This window comes from Dipodomys ordii, unplaced genomic scaffold (genome assembly GCF_000151885.1).
Source record: "Dipodomys ordii isolate 6190 unplaced genomic scaffold, Dord_2.0 Scaffold11, whole genome shotgun sequence".
In the NCBI taxonomy this organism is placed as follows: domain Eukaryota; kingdom Metazoa; phylum Chordata; class Mammalia; order Rodentia; family Heteromyidae; genus Dipodomys; species Dipodomys ordii.
Genome location: NW_012267227.1, coordinates 17,230,326 through 17,249,194, shown reverse-complemented (window position 1 = coordinate 17,249,194; position 18,869 = coordinate 17,230,326). Strand labels below are relative to the sequence as shown.

Genomic DNA, 18,869 nt, shown 5'->3' with positions numbered 1-18,869 from the left:
GCAAGCGCTCTACCACTGAGCCACCTTCCCAGCCCCTGTTGTTTGCTTTTAATAGAAATAATCATGGTGCAAATTGTATTTATTATTATTGCTTAGAGCAGAATGGCTACAATATATTGGCTTACATATTAAAAAACATAAGGACTGCTGGGCACCGGTGGCTCCCACCAGTAATACTAGCTAGTCAGGAGGCTGAGATCTGAGGATTGCGGTTCAAAGCCAACCTAGGCAGGAAAGACCCTGAGACTTCAATTAACCACCAGAAAACTGGAAGTGGCTCTGTGGCTCAAGCGGTGGAGCGTCTGCCGTCAGCTGAAGAGCTCAGTGACAGCGACTAGGCAGAGTTCAAGTCCCATGACTGACAAAAGCAAAAAGCAAAAACCAAAAAAACAACATAAAGATTGAGTCAGGCACTGGTAGCTCATGACTGTAATCTTAGTTACTCATGTCTCTTATCCTATCTGAAAATCTTGGTTGGGTAGACAAATCTACATGGATCTTATCTTCAACTGACAAGCAAAATGCTGGAAAAGGAGGCATGACTCAAGGGTTTGAGCACTATCCATAAGCAAAAAAGCTGAGTAAGAGATTTGAGGCCAACCCAGACAGAAATGTTTGTTAGGCTCTATCTCCAAAACAATCAGCAGAAAGCAGGGATTGAGGGGTAGACTTTCAAGTGGTAGAGGATGAGTTCAAACTCTAGTACTGCCCAAAACAAGGGAGGCTGGAGGTGTGGCTCAGTGATAAGGCTCTAAGTTCAAACCTCAGACTGTACACTCTTACCAAAATCTTTGGGGATGAGACCAGGCATTCGTATTTTTTTAAACTACCTACATGACTGCACTGCGTAATCAAGTTGAGAAGCACTTTGTTAACACTAGATGAATAGCTGTTCACTGGGTTTTTGCATGGAAAATGATTCCCTAATACTGTTTTCTATGCAGAATTTCAGAGGACTTTTCAAGATTTCTATGCTGTAATCTGGGGAATATGGGGCTGGGAAGGTGGCTCAGTGGTAGAGCGCTTGCCTTACAGGCATGAGGCTCTGGGTTCAATTCCTCAGCACCACATAAGAAAAAAAAAAAGCTGGAACTGGCGCTGTGGCTCAAGTGGTAGAAAGCTAGCCTTGAACTGAAGAGCTGAGGGACAGCGTCCAGGCCCAGAGTTCAGGCCCCACAACCAACAAAACAAAAGCAAAAACAAAACAAAACAAAAAAACTGGGGAAAGTCTTCCCTAGAATAAGAAGGACATTCTATTCCATTCGCTACTGGGAAGAGGGAAGAAGTCCTCTGCACGACAGAATGTGGTTTGGCCACCAGGAGCTGTTTCAGATCCTTCTAGACTGAAATCTCAAGCAAGACAATTTCAGGTTCCCAGAAATTAAGACTGACTTAGCTATGAGCATGTGATTCCTTCAAGTAAACCCTAGGCCTATGTCCCCAAAGTTCTTTCTCCTACCTCCAGTAGGTCTATCATCCTGGTCATCTGGGAGTAGATAAGGACCCTATGTCCTTGAGACTTGAGCCGAGTCAGCAGGACATCGAGGGCATACAGCTTTCCACTGTCAGTGATGAGGCTCTCCTTGCCTGGGGAGAAGAAAAGCAGGGTGGGGGTAGGAAGGGAAACTATTTAATTGAAGCAATAAAATCACTTACTGCAAAGTTGTATGCAGCCCAAATTACTACAACTCAGATTCTTGTCATCATGAGAATAGGAAAGTACTCCAAAGGAAGAATGTAAAGCCTTGTTAAAGCTCAACAGTGAGTGTTCTGGGAAGACATCCCTCACAGAGGGATGTGGAAATTCCCTTCCAACTGTAGTGTCCAATCTTGTCTTTGAAAACTTGCCTGTTCCACCTTCTTCTAACCCAGGGGATACCAGTTACACTAGTATAACTATGAGTGATGATGGTGTTGCTCTAAGCAATTCCCAAAATCTGTTTTTCTTTTGTTCATCTATCTCTGGGTATCTATTTCTGTTAGTTCTGTGGTTGTTTGCATCTTAAAAGCATGAGAATGTATAGAAACAAGGACTGTTCCTGCCTTCCCTTGGAGATAATACATAAACAGCAAGAAAGGCAAATAAACATACCTCCCCATTTTTCTGGTAGTGCTGGGGATCAAACCCAGTAAGGCAAATGCCTCAGAAAAAGTGACTTTGAAATGAAATTGCTCTCTTACTAAGTAGTGCTTTCTTCTTCCTCTTCCCACAAGAAATACATTTCAACCAGAGATCTTTAAAGAACAAGTCACTCACAAGTTTTCATCTTATCCATTCAGTATCATTCAACTCCCATCATATTTCAGGAAGGAGAGTTTCCTGTTTGCAGACTGGTCCATAAACATTCCCTTAACAATTGCTGCCATTAAGAGGGGAAGAGTACATAAGGAAGTGGCTGGGGGATACAAAAATGAAGAAAGGATATAGGGATCTTACACTGACAACAAATTACTAAAAGTTAAAGAGGTAACTGTCAAGAATAACAGTGCCTCGCCTTCATTTCTGGGTCTGAACCCATGACTGCTCCTCAGAATTGCAAAGGCTGTCTATTGACAGCATTCCAAGGGTTCTCAACCGTCATTCTCACCACTATTTGCCATGTGCACAATTATTGTCTACACTGAAAAAGAACGGATGTGCTGACGGCAACATAACAAATCACTAGCTGCTCTGTTTTTGCTACAAAGACACAGGTCCTCGATGTTTACTCCCCTGTGCTCCAGCCTCCCCTTTCCCACCTTCAGAACACTGCCAGTCTCTCCCCCCCCCATCTCTGTGGCACACACCTTTGTTCAACATCTTTGTTTGGTCCTGTTTAGATTACTGAAATGCTCTTCTTTTTGTTGTCTCCTTACCAACACAATCAAATGACTGCAGCTGGGACAGAAGTGATGGCTAAGCCCTTTCCCTGGCACCAGACAAAGGCCCGTATAAATTCCAAGTCTGATCAGGCAGCAATGCTTTCATAACAACTTGCAATTTCCCACATATCACAATTACTTCTGTTGCTTTGGTTGGATTACAGGAACCCTCCCCTACCTCATGTTGGGGATTGACTTTAGGGCCTTGTGAAGCCTAGGCAAGCACTTTACCACTGGGCCTGAGTCTCTTGATTCTTTATTATTTGCCAGTCCTGGCACTTGAACTCAGAGCCTGGGCATTATCCCTAAGCTGCTTTTGCTCAAGGCTAGCATTCTACCACTCGAGCCACAGTGCCACTTCCGAATTTTTCTGTTTATGTGGTACTGAGGAATCAAATCCAGGGGTTAATGCATGCTAGGCAAGCACTCTACCACTGAGCCACATTCCCAGCCCTCTTGATTATATTAATAGCTTGTTAACATTCTCTACAGAACTTTAGACCCTGTTTCTTCCTGTTCTCATTAAAGGTGCAAGATGGTGAAAAAAATTACACTTATTTGCAATCACTGAGTAAGAATGAGCTTCAGATTTCTGTAGTGTATACAATCCATTCAACTATATTCCCTCAACACAGATACTGAAGCAATACAAATCTGTATGGTGTCTGGATTTTGAGAAGCTTTAACAGATAAAATAGTTCTACTCTTATTTTATTTTTGTTGGTCGCTGGGCTTGAACTTGGGGCCTGGGTGCTGTCCCTGAGCTCTTCTGCTCAAGGCTAGCACTCTATCACTTGAGCCACAGTAGCACTTCCAGTTTTCAGGTAGTTAATTGGAGATAAGAGTCTCATGGCCTTTCCTGCCTGGGCTGGCTTTGAACCATGATCCTCAGATCTCAGCCTCCTGAGGAGCTAGGATTACAGGCATGAGCCATCAGTGTCCAACTTTCTAACCTCCATTTTTTAAAGCTTTGCTATGTAGAATATAAAAACATACATGCATATATTATACATATAATATATACATATATATAAAACATAAATACGGGGCTGGGAAGGTGGCTCAGTGGTAGAGTGCTTTGCATGCATGAGGCCCTGGGTTTGATTCCTCAGCACCACATAAGCAGAAAAAGCCAGAAGTGGCGCTGTGGCGCAAGTGGTAAAACGCCAGCCTTGAGCTGAAGAGCTGAGGGACAGAACCTAGGCCCAGAGTTCAGGCCCCATGACTGACCAAAAAGATCAACCATAAATATACAACCCAAGAACTGTTATAAATTTATAATACTGTGAATATCTTCTCCCCTTCTGGGCCATATCCTTTTCTCACTACTAAAACTATGTTTTTTGATAAAGGAAATTCTTAATTATAACAATCAAAGATATCAGTCTTTTCCTTTGTACTCTGATTAAAAATTTACTACAAAATGAAGTGTTTGTCCTTTATTTTTTGAGGAAATTATAAGCCATTTTCATTTTTTCCAAACTGGAAAAGGAGACTACTCTATCTCCCAAAGCCCAGGCCTTAATAAAGCTTGTTCACCAGCCTGTGAGGCTATTAGGCCCTCTTCTGTTTTATTTTTGTCAGAAGGAAGAACCTGATACTAGGATTAGAAAACCTTAGTGGTAAAGATGCACACATGCTGAGATAAATTTTGATATGCCCAGAGGAAGTGAGATGGTGTTGCAGCCAGCTGGTTACTATGTAGGTAAGGGGAGTGGATGTGGATGAGATGGACCTCTGACAGTTTCTGTATTTGTGGTACTGGGGACTGAACTCAGGGGCTGGTGCATGCTAGGTAAGTCCTTTACCCATGAGCTACCTCCCTGCTCACTAGACCTCTTTGGAATGCTTAGAAGGAAAAGAACTGAGAAAAAATTGCAGAAAAAGCTCAAAAACACTAAATCAACAATATTATTGATTTTTCTGGTGACAGAGATAATCAGCATTTAGTATTTGTCAGTAAGAAAAAAATGTTTATTTCTGTGTTTGTGTGTGTAGGTATAAGGACAAGTGTACTGGGGCCTTTTAGCTCTAGCTTGGCTTTATCACTCATGGTTGGTGCTCTACCACTTGAGCCACACTTCCAATCCAGCTTTTCTGCTGGTTAACTGATAATAAGAGTCTCAGGACTTTTCTGCCAGAGTTAGAAATGCAATCCTCAAATCTCAGCTACTGGCAGCACCTGGCTACGTCACCCAATAAGAGCTACCAAAGCTGTGCGAGTGAAGAGCACTACATGTTGCTAAGCAGGGGACAGAGCTGGAGGAGCAGAATTCCTTAGCAATCAGACTGATTCTGCCACATCAAACCTAGGCCCCACCCCTTCTCTAAAATAGAAGCAGAAAAGATACTGACTGAAAAGACCAATCGTCTTTCCTTCAGTGCTGCATTATTTAAATCAGTTTCATGCCATCCATACATAAGATCTTCTTCAGTGACAAAACAAAAACGTTATAATCCACAGCTGTACAACGATGGTAACAGATTAAGCAACTCCCTTTTCCAATGAAAGACCTTCTGAAAGAGTTATACATTCTCCAGGTGAAGCCTAGAGCGGCAATCAAAGGGCAAAACTAGTGAGATTTTGGTTAGTTGCTCAAGGAATGCAACAGAACCAGCACTTCCCAGGGGAGCAAAAAATGCAAAAGCACAGATAAAATATAGGTTCCACTGACACACTTCCACCCCCCCACCCCCGCCCCCAGCAAGTCTGTCCACAGAGCACAATGGGGTCAGTGAGGAGCTGGTTGGTTCTCACAGTAAACAGCCAGTGGGGCTAGTGCTTTTTATCGATGCGAAAAGAACTCAGACACTTCCTGCTATTTAAACAAGGTCCATTTTTCTTTCAAAGAACAGGAAAAGCCACATGAGATTCCCACAGCGCAAGCAATAAGCCTTTTACTCCTGTACTGAGACACTAAGCTAGAATGAAGGAATAAGAAATAAAGTGCTATTTTGCTTTTCTCTATACCTGTACTTAGCTCCTGCCTAGGATGCTTTGGTTTCCATTCGAGCCTGGTTTACATTTGGGCTTTCTCTCTTGATTTTCAAACCATTTACCTTCATCCAGTGCTTTCCTGTCTGTATTCTAAGTCTGTTCTGAGGGCATATACAATACTGCTTTCACATACCCCCCAAAATATTTTTTCAGTCAAAGCAATCCCAAAGCCAGCTAACACAAAAGCATCTTGACCCCTGACGGTCTCAGTCTTAAATGGAAAAACCAGGCATTCAGAACTGGAGCTCAGTTATCTTTTATAAATATGTCCATTAGGTATCAATAAAACAAACAGAAGCTAGGTATCAGTAGATTTGGACAACCCAAAAGTAGCAGTTTTGGCTCTAGTATGCAGCAGGTGTTAGTAAAGAATATGAGTCTACTGAACCTTGTGTTCAACTTCCTTAAAAGTAGTCTCACTACAGCAAAGATGAAAACCTACTTTCCTTTCAACCCTTGACCTTGACCCCAGGGGGTCTGGGAATCCGCTAGCATTTTGGCACAAAACATACTGTTTTTCCTCTTGTTATGATTAGATCTCTGGTGCTCCGTGCAGGACACTGTTTATGCTACTTAAACTTGGCTTTCTGGGAGTGACGACATTCTCATTCATCCTGCTGGCAACAGCACAACTGTACTCATTAGAACTGAAGCTTTTTTTTTTGTCATTTTACTTTATTTCTGCAATTCTAGAAATGGAATGTTGCAAGAGCTCTCCTTTTTGTAAATTTCTTTCAAAGGAGGGTATTTAAGCACAAATCTGAAAAAAAATTTTCCCCACTCAAGTCACAATTATTAGCATTTCCACATATAAATTACAAAGGGCAAAAAAAAGGAAACAGAAACCTTAAGAACTCTAAATTCTAAATATGGACAATCACCACATGGAGTAATCTCATGTGCTTTCCTCTTGCCAGAGCTGGAAACATAGCCCAAGAAAGGGAAAACTCACCTGGAATCCTGATGAAGGACCAGCCGTTCTGGGGCCGGATGCTCCACAGCCCCCCAGCAGGCTCTGGGAAGAACTGAGATCTTCGATTCAGACAGTCTGCAGCCAGCTCAGGAGCCCCATTCAACAAACACTGCTTGGCTGCCAGACTCCCGCCTTCCTTCAGAACTCGCCTCTCATATTCTGCACTTCGGTCATTGCAGTAAGAATCCAATGGCACTGCGGTGACCTGCAAGGGCAGATCCACATAAGATGATGTTTTGCATTTTTCACTCACTAAGTTAACGTAAACTTTGAGGTCAGTTGACCACTGAGCTATTAATTAGCATGTATTAATTTTAGAAAGGAGTTTCACGTGATATGTGCATAGAATGTGCTTTGATCAACTTCATCTCTATTACTTTTTCTTCCCTTTTAGGCTAATAGTTTTAAATTCTCTGTTGTAACAAATTAAGCTGACCCTAATTACCCCAGTGAGCTTCTCCAGTTACAGGCTAAGCTCTACTAACATGACCCTACAAATTAAATATGCAAAGCAAAATTCAGTGTGCAGATAAACCAAGAGAATAAATAAGTAAATACACACACTCCCCTCACCCCCTCCCAACTCCAGTCACTTTACCACTTCCATTCATTGTTAGATGCTGTTCTTGGCAAAGTGCTAATACCCATATCATGTCAGCAAGGGAGCTGGAACTAATGAGTCATAATTAAAAACTGAAGAGTATTGGCCTGACACATCAGAAGCTAGCTTTAATGCTTCTGTGTCAAAGCTCCTGAGTTTATCCTTCTGACTGACAAATCTAATGAAAGATAAGGGAAATTTTCTTTCAGGCTGTAAGCTTGGGGAAGGGCTAAGAGGAAAACAATTACCAGCAAGTAGAAGATCCATTCTCTGGCTGTGCAAAATTCTTAACCTCATCACAAGGTGGATATACTAAGACGCTACTCTCCAATGGAGCAGGGGCGGCTCCGACCTGATTTAGAAGCCTAAGCTGTCTGATCTATTCCCAGCCTAAATGTCACATGTGCACATAGCTGTCTATGAAATCATCTGATAAGGAGCCTATGGAAGATGACAGGCTACATTTTGTTAACCTGTATAAAGTTGTGATGATCTGTCAAGCCCACAAGGACACAAATACTAAAAATCAGTTTTAAGCAGTAAGTTGCTCAGGTAGAACTAGATGAAGAGATTAAGAGAAACTGACTGGGTAAGGACAAAGGTAGGGGAGGTATCAAAATTTGAAACATTTTCTGTACCCAGTCAGTCACAAAATGTGGGCAGTTGGGAAAATCTCTGTGTTGTTATTAACAATTAACTGTTTTCATGTCAACTAATCTTTAGGGAAAATAGTTCAGAGTTCTGTTATGCATAAGAACCTGAGGGGCTACAGCTTAAAAGTGCACATTTTAAGCCAGACACATTAAGACAGCTACCCTGGGTCAGTTCTAATTTAAAAAAAGGGGGGGGCACCCAGCTCTCAAATGCTTGGTATATATCATCAAATTATCCTATAAAATATCCAATACTGGCCAGGCACTGGTTGCTCATGCCTGTAATCCTGACTACTCAGGAGGCTGAGATCTGAGGATCGAAGTTCAAAGCCAGCCTGGGCAGGAAAAGCCATGAGAATGTTATCTCCAATAAACCACTGGAACACCAGAAGTGGCGCTGTAGCTCAAGTGATAGAGCACTTGCCTTGTGCTGAAGAACTCAGGGACAGCACCCAAGCCCAGAGCTCAAGCCCCACAACCGACCAAAAAACACAAAAAACAGAAAACAAAAAACAAAAAAACAACTAATACTTTACATTATAATCTGGGATCTGAGTGTGTGAGGTCTAAATTTATGCAGTCTGGAAAAATATTCTTTAATCAAAAGAAAAAACAGCCAGATGCTGGTGGCTGATGCCTGGAATCCTAGCTACTTAGGAGGCTGAGATCTAGAAGATCACAGTTTGAAGTCAGCCCAGGCAGCAAGGTCTTTAGACTCTTATCTCCAATTACCAGCAAAAAGGCACATTAAAGGTCTAGCCCAAATGCTAGAGCACTACACAAGCCACACTAGCAGAAGGTCTTAAGTTCTTTTTTAAAAAAGTAGAAAAGTACAAATTTTAATATAGATCTGAGTGAGAGGTCAATAGATCCTGATTCTGAATGAGCATCCCTACATATCAAGCCACGCCTTGAGAAATACTGCACTGGGGTATAGAAACAACTTTTTTTATTTTTTCCCTTCTGTTTATGTGGTACTAAAGAATCAAACCCAGGGCTTCATGCATGCTAGGCAAGCACTATTCCACTAAGCCACATTCCCAGTCCATAAACAACTAGCTAGCTCTATACAAGGTACCTCTCCTAGGAAAAGAGAGAACCAAAACTAGAGGAAGAACCTAATTTACCAATAACCAGGAAATAAACTACTCTGGTTTGTGGATAAAGGTGAACTGAGTTTGCTAGGGAACAGTGCCCTCTACAGTCCAGATTCAAAATTACAATGTGCCATGGTGAATGGCTGCCTCACAACCAATCCATGCAAACCACAAAAACCAGTTTATCCAGACAGTACTAGACGCCCATATCACTTTTATTTTCTCCAGGAGTTTGGTTTTTCTGCTTCCAATTTATTTACTTTTCCCCACTGACACTTGAGTATATGCGAATAAAGACTGAAATTTAAAGCAGGTGGCAGTAGCCCAGCAGATCACAGCCCAGAGCAGACATCTTCAATGTAGGATGTGACTCCCATACTCTCATAGTCTATAACTGCTATATTTCTAGGAAAAAAAAAAAGGTTGAAAGTATGCTCTATGTACTTTTTTTTTTTTTTGGTCAGTTGTGGGGCTCGAATTCTGGGCCTGGGCGCTGTCCCTCACCAATTCAGCTCTCTAGGCTAGCGCTCTACCACTTGAGCCACAGTGCCACTTCCGGTTTTCTGGTAGTTAACTAGAGATAAGAGTCTCAGACTTTCCTGCCTGGGCTGGCTTTGAACCTCAATACTCAGATCTCAGTCTCCTGAGCAGCTAAGATTACAGGTGTGAGCCACCAGTGCCCAGCTTGCTCTATGTATTTTCAGAAAGCACACATACTCTTGTATGAATAGTCAAAGCTAGTCTAGGACACATGATCTTCCTGTTTACTACCACACCAGGACACACAATTTTCTAATGTAAGACTGATATTAACACCAATTTTAAACATGTTCCACCCACCCCTTATTGACAGAAAGGCAGAGTTTAGATTAGAACATAAAGACTCTGGGCCTAAAGTGTCAGGATGAAAGTGAGAAGATCAAAATTAAGCATGAAGAAGATTGGGAGGATTGTGACACAGGAAAAATGTGTTCCTGCCTACAACTCATTGCTAGGCACTCTTACAGTTTAAAAACAAAACAACTTCTTTCGGCTACAAGCTTCTACCAAGCTGCTAATTTTTGTCTGGCCGATAATCGTCCAAGTGCTAGGGTGAATGTTAAGCAAGAGTGACAGTGACATTAACAACAAAAGGTTTTGAGAAATTTTATTGGTGAGGAGCCCTGGGTCAAGATATACGCAGAATCACAAAATGTCACCTAAGCAGTGCCCTGGTCCAAAAGAGGACAAAAAATCCACTTCACCTAGTCTGCTAAGGTTGGCTCAGAAACAGGGTGATGAAGCACGACCTACCATTCATCTCTGTTCACAAGTGGAAATGCATTCTCCCTCGTGTCCCTCATGAACTAACCTGCTTCTTGCTTCATTAACCTCCTAGATGACAGTAAACGGGGTTGCTTCTACAGGCATTCAGCGCGTCCTTCCTGAGGAAGGACGCTCTAACTCTGGGAAGCATGACAGCATGAAGCTTTTTTTCTCCCTGGTAAGATAATTCGTGGGGCCTTACTTTAGTAATCCTGTAGAATGATCTCCTTAGCTATTAACAAAACAGTTCGTGTAATTCCTTCCTAAGGGGTACAGTTATTTCTGGGTTAACCCTGAGATTTTTATAGCGTGTACTAGGAAAATTAATTTCTCTTAATGAGGCTGAAGGTGTGGCTCCAGCAGTAAAGCACCTGCCAACCAAGAGTGAAGCCTGAGTTCAAATCCTAGTCGTGGGGGTGGGGGGTGGCGGGGAAGAACACAAAACACACCAAAAGCCCCAACTTAAGTCTAGGCCAGAGTTGAAGTTTAAAGGAAATCAGTTTTTTTTTTCTCACCAGATGGGTCAAAAGTTTGAAGATAATTAGGCATTTCATGAAGTGCTGCCTTATATACATAGCCCAGAACTGACCTGCAAGGTGAGAGCTGTGTGCGCTTGTGAAAAACATTCAGCCATGTTTAAAATTCTTTTCCCACCCTTGTGCTGGTCCTGGGGCTTGAACTCTGGGCCTGGGCACTGCCCTAAGCCTTTGTGCTCAAGGCCAGCATTCAACCACTTGAGCCACGTTCCACTTTTGGTGGATAACTGGAGAGATTACAACAGACTTTACTGCCTGGGCTGGTTTCAGACCACAGTCCTTAGATCTCAGCCTCCTGAGTAGTTAGGATTACAGGAATGAGGAGCCACCAGGGCCTGGCTAAATTTTTGCTGTCCTAATGATTATGCTGTGATTACTCTCGTTTTCAGGTTCAGAATAAGCAAGGCATATAATTCTAGAAAAACCTATTAAGAGGGGGCTGAGTAGGAAAGGAGGGTGCTGGGACACAGCTTTTCAGCCAAGTGGATAAAGCCTTCATCCTGCTCCCTGCTTACCATACTTATAGCAACTATACTTTTTGGAAAGGTACATTTATGGTTCTTTAGGGAAACAGTAACCCTGGTGGTTTAGACTCTGAAAATAATACTAAAGTACACCCAGGGTCATGCCTGTGTGACTGTGTCAGCAGGATGGAGGTTTTTGTTTGTTTTTAGGGGATCTTGATATGAAATCTAGAACACTCTTGAACTAAGGGTGCTTCCTCAGTTTCTAAGTGTTGGAATTACACATGTACACTACAACACCATGTTCAAGGTTGTTCTTGAGGACAGTAGTTGGAATAGATACTGTGGAGGTTTTGAGTGGTACTGAACAATTAATGTGCATAAATGCAAGACGGCCAGCTTTTATTGGCTCTGTAAAACACAAGAAGATGAGAAGTCATTCTCTCAGAAATCTACACTCCCTCTATTAGACCTCTAGATATAGCGATCTGATTAAGAGTAACAATACAAACCAAGCTTGCACCTACAGAAGCACTTGAATTTAGATGCATCCTACAAAAGGTGTATTTCCCTGCATCAATTTCAGTTCTAAAAGAAGGTTTTGGAAGAGTGTGATAAATACAAAAGCCAAGTATTTTCCAGATCTAGCAAATATAAACCACATTCACACAGGCCAGCAGGAAGACCAGCAGGAAGAAAAATCTATGTAAGCAAAGTCAGTGGGACTCAATACTGCACTCCCATTCCTTAACTCTCTTTAGATCCTCTGATGGATTATGTTTTGTGATAAAGTAAGCAAGCTGATAAAAGTTAATGGCAGAAAAAGGATTTCCAATGAAGACTAAAAAACAGCTTCTTTCTTTGGACAGAACTATGGGAATAGTAGTGGTAGGATGCGTGGAGAAACGATAAAAACAGAAGTAAAAAATATATCAGCCTCCTAAGCTTCTTGGATAAACACAGCATTGCTTCTTGGCACAAAAGGACAGCAAGCAGTTCTGTTCTCTAACCACTGGCTCTGGCTACATCCCTTTTCTGCCTCTCTATCATATAATTCTTCATGGATGAAAGAAAACTTTTGTTTTCTATGATCAACAAGGACAGGAAGATGTAGTCAAAGGAAACAAGTCACTGAGTCAATGGAAACCTCTGCAGCAATACCTGTCAGCAACCATGGGGTGGTATTTTGATAGCAAAGGTATTAACAAGGAATTAAATAGGGGCTCAAAGTTTAAATCACAAAAGATACCTCTGAGCTGGGCACCAGTGGTTCATGCCTGTAATCCTAGCTGCTCAGGAGGCTGAGATCTGAGAATTGCAGTTCAAAGCCAGCCTGGGGAGGAAAGTCTGTGAGACTCTTATCTCCAATTAACCACCAGAAAACCAGAAGTGAAGCTGTGGCTAAAGTGGTAGAGCACTTGCCTTGAGCTAAAGAGCACAGGGACAATGTCCAGGCCCAGAGGTCAAGTCCCACAACCAACAAAAAACAAAAGATACCCCTACTCTGTAAATGACAGCATGACTGCAGGATGGCACTGCAGGTGACAAATGGCTTTCTTTCCCTTGACCCTGCTGTTGGATGATAATCTGAGACATGGCTTGCTCCCATTGTAGTACTTCAAAACCTCTGACTAAATGCAAAGCAGCTAGTGACGATGTTCTCAAATCTACTCAACTTAAGATGAGAAAGTACAATCTTGAAAAAACTGACCATGAAAATGCTTCTTTTTTTGGGGGGTGAGGGTGGAGGGGAAGGATCAGCTGTGAGAGACTTGAACTCAGAGCCTGGGAGAAGAACCTGAGCTCTTCTTTTTTATTTAACTCAAGGCTAATACTATACCACTTCAACCCATGGCAAGACTTCCAGTTTTCTGGTAGCTAACTGGAGAAAAAAAATCTTATGGACTTCCCTGCCAGGGCTGACTTCAAATTGTGATCCTCAGATTTCAGCCTCCTGAGTAGCTAGGATTATAGGCATGAGTCACTGGCACCCAGCTTTTTTTTTGGTCAGTCGTGGGGCTTGAATTCTAGGGCTTGGGCGTTGCCTCTGCGCTCTTCAGCTCAAGGCGAGTGCTCTACCGCTAGAGCCACAGCGCCACTTCCAGTTTTCTAATGGTTTATTGGAGATAAGAGTCTCATGGACTTTCCTGCCTGGGCTGGCTTAGAACAGTGATCCTCAGATCTCAGCCTCCTGAGTAGCTAGGATTACAGGCGTGAGTCACCAGTGCCCAGCACTTTAAAAAAAAAAACAACTATTTATAGGCTTTTTTCTAGGCTTCTCAAGGCCCAAAGAGCTTGAAACAATGCTGCTTAGGAAATGGAACCCTTGCATATCATTTTTTCCAACACTGCTTATTCCATCTTTCTCTGTGGCACTTACACGTGGACTGGCCACACACAAAAATGATGGCAGCTCAGTGGGCAGACAGCAACGAAGCGAGGAGGTAGCCGATCTCCGCTGATGGATGAGCTGGTCTGAGTAGCCACTCACTGCTTTGCAGTGGCTACTGAAAACAAGAGACTACAAAACAAAAACATCAGTTAGTGCCAAGGACAATTATGAGTAATGAAGTAAAACAGAAAAAGTGTCATATGTTATATATCTCTGAAATAAAAAACTTTCTTGCCAGGCATTGATGGCTCACGTCTATAATCCTAGTTACTCAGGAGGCTGAGATCTGGGAATCGAGGTCTCAAAGCCAGCCCAGGGAGGAACATCCATGAGACTCTTATTTCCGATTAGCCACCAGAAAACCAAAAGTGGTGCTGTGGCTCAATTGGTAGAGCGCTCACCTTGACCTGAAAAGTTGAGGGATAGCACCCAGGCCAAGAGTTCAAGCCCCACAACCAACAACAACAACACAGAACTTTCTGGCTAGCCATACTATTAATTCCTAGTAAACAACTACTAACTTAAGACTCAAGTATATAATATAGTTGAGTCTATGTCAATTTCAAAATGTTTTTGTTTGTGAACCTCGAACAAGTATCAATTCTGCTTCTTGAATGAGATACTGTTAATTATAAACAGCAAAACTTGTCATACAAAACACACTTTGTATGTGTAGGAGGAAATTTCATTCATTGGATAACTGTAGATGCAAATTCATCCCTTGAAACAATGATGACTGACATTATTTCCTTCTAACTTTTTTTTTTTTTGGCCAGTCCTGGGGCTTGAACTAATAGCCTGAGTTTCTTTTGCTCAAGGCTAGCGCTCTACCACTTGAGCCACAGTGCCACTTCTGACTTTATCTGCTTATGTGGTGCTGAAGAATCAAACTAAGGGCTTCATGCATGCTAGGCAAGCGCTCTACCACTAAGCCCCATTCCTAGCCTCCTTCTAACTTTTATTTAAGACAATTTAACATCATGAGTACTAACATAGCAGTGTAGTTTTAGCAAAGATACCTGTTTTCTTTATCTATAGAAACATCATATGAACACTGAGAAACAGGAAAAATCTTAGCCAGTTATTTTATACAATCAATTAAAAACAAATCTTTTTATATTTGTTATTAAAATACATTTTTGAGATAAAACGGGGAACTGGAGGAAAATAAAAGAAGGGGTGACACTGTTCAAGAAAGAAGTGTACTTATTACCTGATTTATGAAAATAACTCCTCTGTATAACATCTTAAGAGCAACAGTAAAATTCTACTAAAAAAAAAACAAAACAATTTTAGCCAGGCGCTGGTGGCTCACGCCTGTAATCCTAGCTACTCAGGAGGCTGAGATCTGAGGATCGCGGTTCAAAGCCAGACCGGGCAGGAGAGACCGTGAGACTCCTATCTCCAATAAACCACCAGAAAACCGGAAGTGGCGCTGTAGCTCAAGTGGTAGAGCGCTCACCTTGAGCTGAAGAGCTGAGAGACAGCACCCAGGCCCAGAGTTCAAGCCCCACAACCGACAAAAAAAAAAAAAAAAAAAAAAATTTAGAGCCAGGCGTCGGTGGCTCAAACCTCCAACTACACAGGAGGCTGAGATCTAAGGATCGCGGTTCAAAGCCAGCCTGGGCAGGAAAGTCCATGAGACTCTTATCTCCAATAAACCACCAGAAAACTGGTGGCTCAAGCAGTAGAGCGCTGGCCTTGAGTTGAAGAGTGCAAGGACAGTGCCCAGGCCCAGAGTTCAAGCCCCATGACGACCACCACCACCACCAACAAATTAGCACTTGGAAGGTAGAGACAGGAAGACTGGAAGTTCAAGTCTACATTGTGGCTCATCATGTTAAAAAAAATTGTCTCCTTACGAAAAAAGAAAAAAAAGGAGCTGGGAAGATGGCTCAGTGGCAGAGCGCTTGCCTTGCATGCATGAAGTCCCGGGTTCCATTCCTCAGCACCACATAAGCAAAAAAGAAAAAAGCCGGAAGTGGCGCTGTGGCTCAAATGGTAGAGCGCTAGCCTTGAGCTGAAGAGCCGAGGGACAGAGCCCAGGCCCAGAGTTCAGGCCCCACAACTGGACCCCCCCCCCAAAAAAAAAAGTATCACAATCTGTCAAGACCATGAAATTTGTGAAATGTATGTAATCACTTAATCACAATAAAAAAAAAAGAAAAAAAGAAAAAAAAGGTGTTTTTTTTTTTTTTTTTTGTCCACCATGGAACTTGAATTCAGGGCCTGGGCACTATCCCTGGGTTGTTTTTTTTTTGTCAAGGCTAGCACTCTACCACTTGGAACTACAGCTCTACTTCTGGTGCTCTGATAGTTAATTGGAGAAAAAGAGTCTCATGGACTTTCCTGCCCCAGCTGGCTTCAGAGCTCAGCCTCCTGAGTAGCTAGGATTATAGGCATGGGCCACCAGGGCAACAACCATGTCCTTCTGCAGAGCAAATTATAGTTCCAGTAACAAATGTCTTCAAGTTTTCTGTTCAACATACACATTGTGCACTTACTATATAGGTCTATTTTATATAATGCTCAAATCTGAAGAAAATGAGGTCCACAGTTTCAGAGAGGTCATTTCAAATTGTTTAATAAAAAATAAACACTGCCCACTACTGTGAAGCAATTGTTTTATCCTAAGTAATTGTCAAAAAGAAACTATTTCTCAACAGAGGCCCTGTGTTCAAACGCTGGGCATAGTGGCAGCCACTAATGGAAATCCCAGGACTCAGGAGGCAGAGGCCAGAAGAGTGCAAGTTTGAGGGCACCCTGGCTAAATATAGAGTTTGAGGTCAGCTTGGATAGCAACACTCTTCTGCAACCAAAGAAAAACAAAAGACTGATTTCAAACCTGGATGCTGAGTTTAACTTACATGTTGTTCCATTACAATTTCAAACAGGGAAACAGGGTGAGCGAAACTGGGCAAAGCACTAGTCTAGCGCACACCAAGTACCATATTTGATCTCCAGCATGGAAGAAAATAAAAAAGACCAAAAACTATTTCTCCAACAAACAATCAAACAACAAAAGCCCTACAGATGTGTAATCCCAACACTTGGGAGGCTGAGGCAGGAGAACGGCAAATTTGATGTACATGATGCTAGCTGGGTGCTGGTGGCTTACCCTTGTCATTCTAGCAGTAAAATGTGCCCCCCCTTTTTTTATTAAGACAGTCCATGAGGTTTGAACTCTGGGCCTAGGTTCTGTCCCTAAGCTCTTCAGCTCAAGCCTAGTGCTCTACCACTTGAACCACAGCACCACTTCTGGTTTTCTGGTGGTTTATTGGAGATAAGAGTCAAATAGACTTTCCTACCCAGGTTGGCTTTGAACTACAATCCTCAGATCATAGCCTCATGAGTGGCTAGGATTATAAGTGTGAGCCACGGGCACCTAGTTGGCTAACATTATTATCTTTTTACAGAGGTGCAACTTAAAGTAACAAAGAAATGCTTCTCACTACAAATTCAAAAAAATGGCTAAACAGAGAACTGACATAAGCAAGGATGGTGAAGATCAAACTTCATATGCGATGGGAGTATACATTTGAAACATGGATTTTGGAAAAACACTTAGTAGGAGCTAAACCTAAAGACATATACTGACAGATCAAGAATTCTACTCCTAGATATAATTGCCAAAGAAATCAATGTTTATGTTCACCAAACAACAGGTGCCAAATATGCCTGACAGTGTTATTTATGACAGCCCTAAACAATCGAGATATCCATTTAAAGGAAAAACAGGGCCTGGGAATGTGGCTTAGTGGTAGAGTGCCTGCCTAGCAAGTAAGAAGCCTGAGGTTCAATTTCTCAGTACCACGTAAGTAGAAAAAGTCAGAAAGGGAGGCTGTGGCTCAAGTGATAGGAAGCTCAGGAACAGGACTCAGGCCCTGAGTTGAAGCCCCAAGACTGGCAAATAAAAGAAAACAAAAACAAATAAAACAAAAAAATAGGAAAAATATAGGGCCTGTGAATGTGGCTTAGTGATAAAATGCTTACCTAGCAAGCATGAAGCTCTGGGTTAGATTCCTTATTACCAAATAAATAGAAAGAGCTAGAAGTGGCAGGGGCTCAGTGACAGAGCCAAGACCCTGAGGTCAAACCCCAGTTTAAAAAAAAAAAGTGGGGCTGGGAAGGTGGCTCAGTAGTAGAGCATTTGCCTTGCATGCATGAGGCCCTCGGTTCGATTCCTCAGCACCACATAAGAAAAAAGCCAGAAGTGGCGCTGTGGCTCAAGTGGTAAGAGTGCTAGCCTTTAGCACAGAGAAGCTCACAAAGAAGCTTGGTTGTCACACAAGTATATACATACATATGAATTTACACAACTCACACTTAAAATATGTAGACTTGGAAATTATAGACAAAATGTATTTACAAATGAAAATACACACACAAACTGTACATTAAGTTATAACTCAATATGTCACACCCACCTTCACCAGAAATTTTTATGTCACCATTTATTTTACTTTTACTGATCAAAATTAAAGGGGCTGGCTTAGTAGTAGAGTGTTTGCCTAGCATGCATGAAGCCCTGGGTTCAATTCCTCAGTACCACATAGACAGAAAAGGGTGGAGGGGGCACTGTGGCTCAAGTGGTAGAGTGCTAGCCTTGAGCAAAAGCAGCTTAGGGACAGTGCCGAGGCCCTTATTTCAAGTCCCAGGACTGGCAAAATGAATAATTAATTAATCAACTAAAGGGTCATTAAGCAGGCATTTTATGCTGAAACACTTGCTTACCTTTAACAAAGGGCAGCTGCAAAGGTTGGGAAAGGAAAGTGGAAAGTTAACGCCAAGAAGGAAATCCTTGTTTCTCAGGTATCGGTGCTGGCTCTCCCCTTCTGGCTCTCCCCAGGAGCGCAGCTGATGGAGCCTGTAGGAGGCTTTCAGAGACAGGAAAAGAGCTAACCATCTGAAACAAACCACAGCAGATATGCTTATTCAGTGCTCCAAGGAGGTTCGAGGGTCGTTTATAATAGTGAGAAACTACCCAA

At 42.3% G+C, this 18,869-nt stretch overlaps 1 protein-coding gene across 1 annotated transcript in view; it reads right to left on the bottom strand.

Moving 5' to 3' along the window:
• The window catches only part of Ino80 (INO80 complex subunit), an 87,297-nt gene that overhangs the window by 30,694 nt on the left and 37,734 nt on the right, over positions 1-18,869 (bottom strand). Inside the window, exons 21-24 of the mRNA XM_013009999.1 lie at positions 18,616-18,787; positions 13,870-14,010; positions 6,813-7,038; positions 1,460-1,587 (exon numbers count right to left, since the gene is read on the bottom strand). Of these exons, the coding sequence (XP_012865453.1) occupies positions 1,460-1,587; positions 6,813-7,038; positions 13,870-14,010; positions 18,616-18,787 (667 nt within the window). The remainder of the gene's footprint in view (positions 1-1,459; positions 1,588-6,812; positions 7,039-13,869; positions 14,011-18,615; positions 18,788-18,869) is intronic.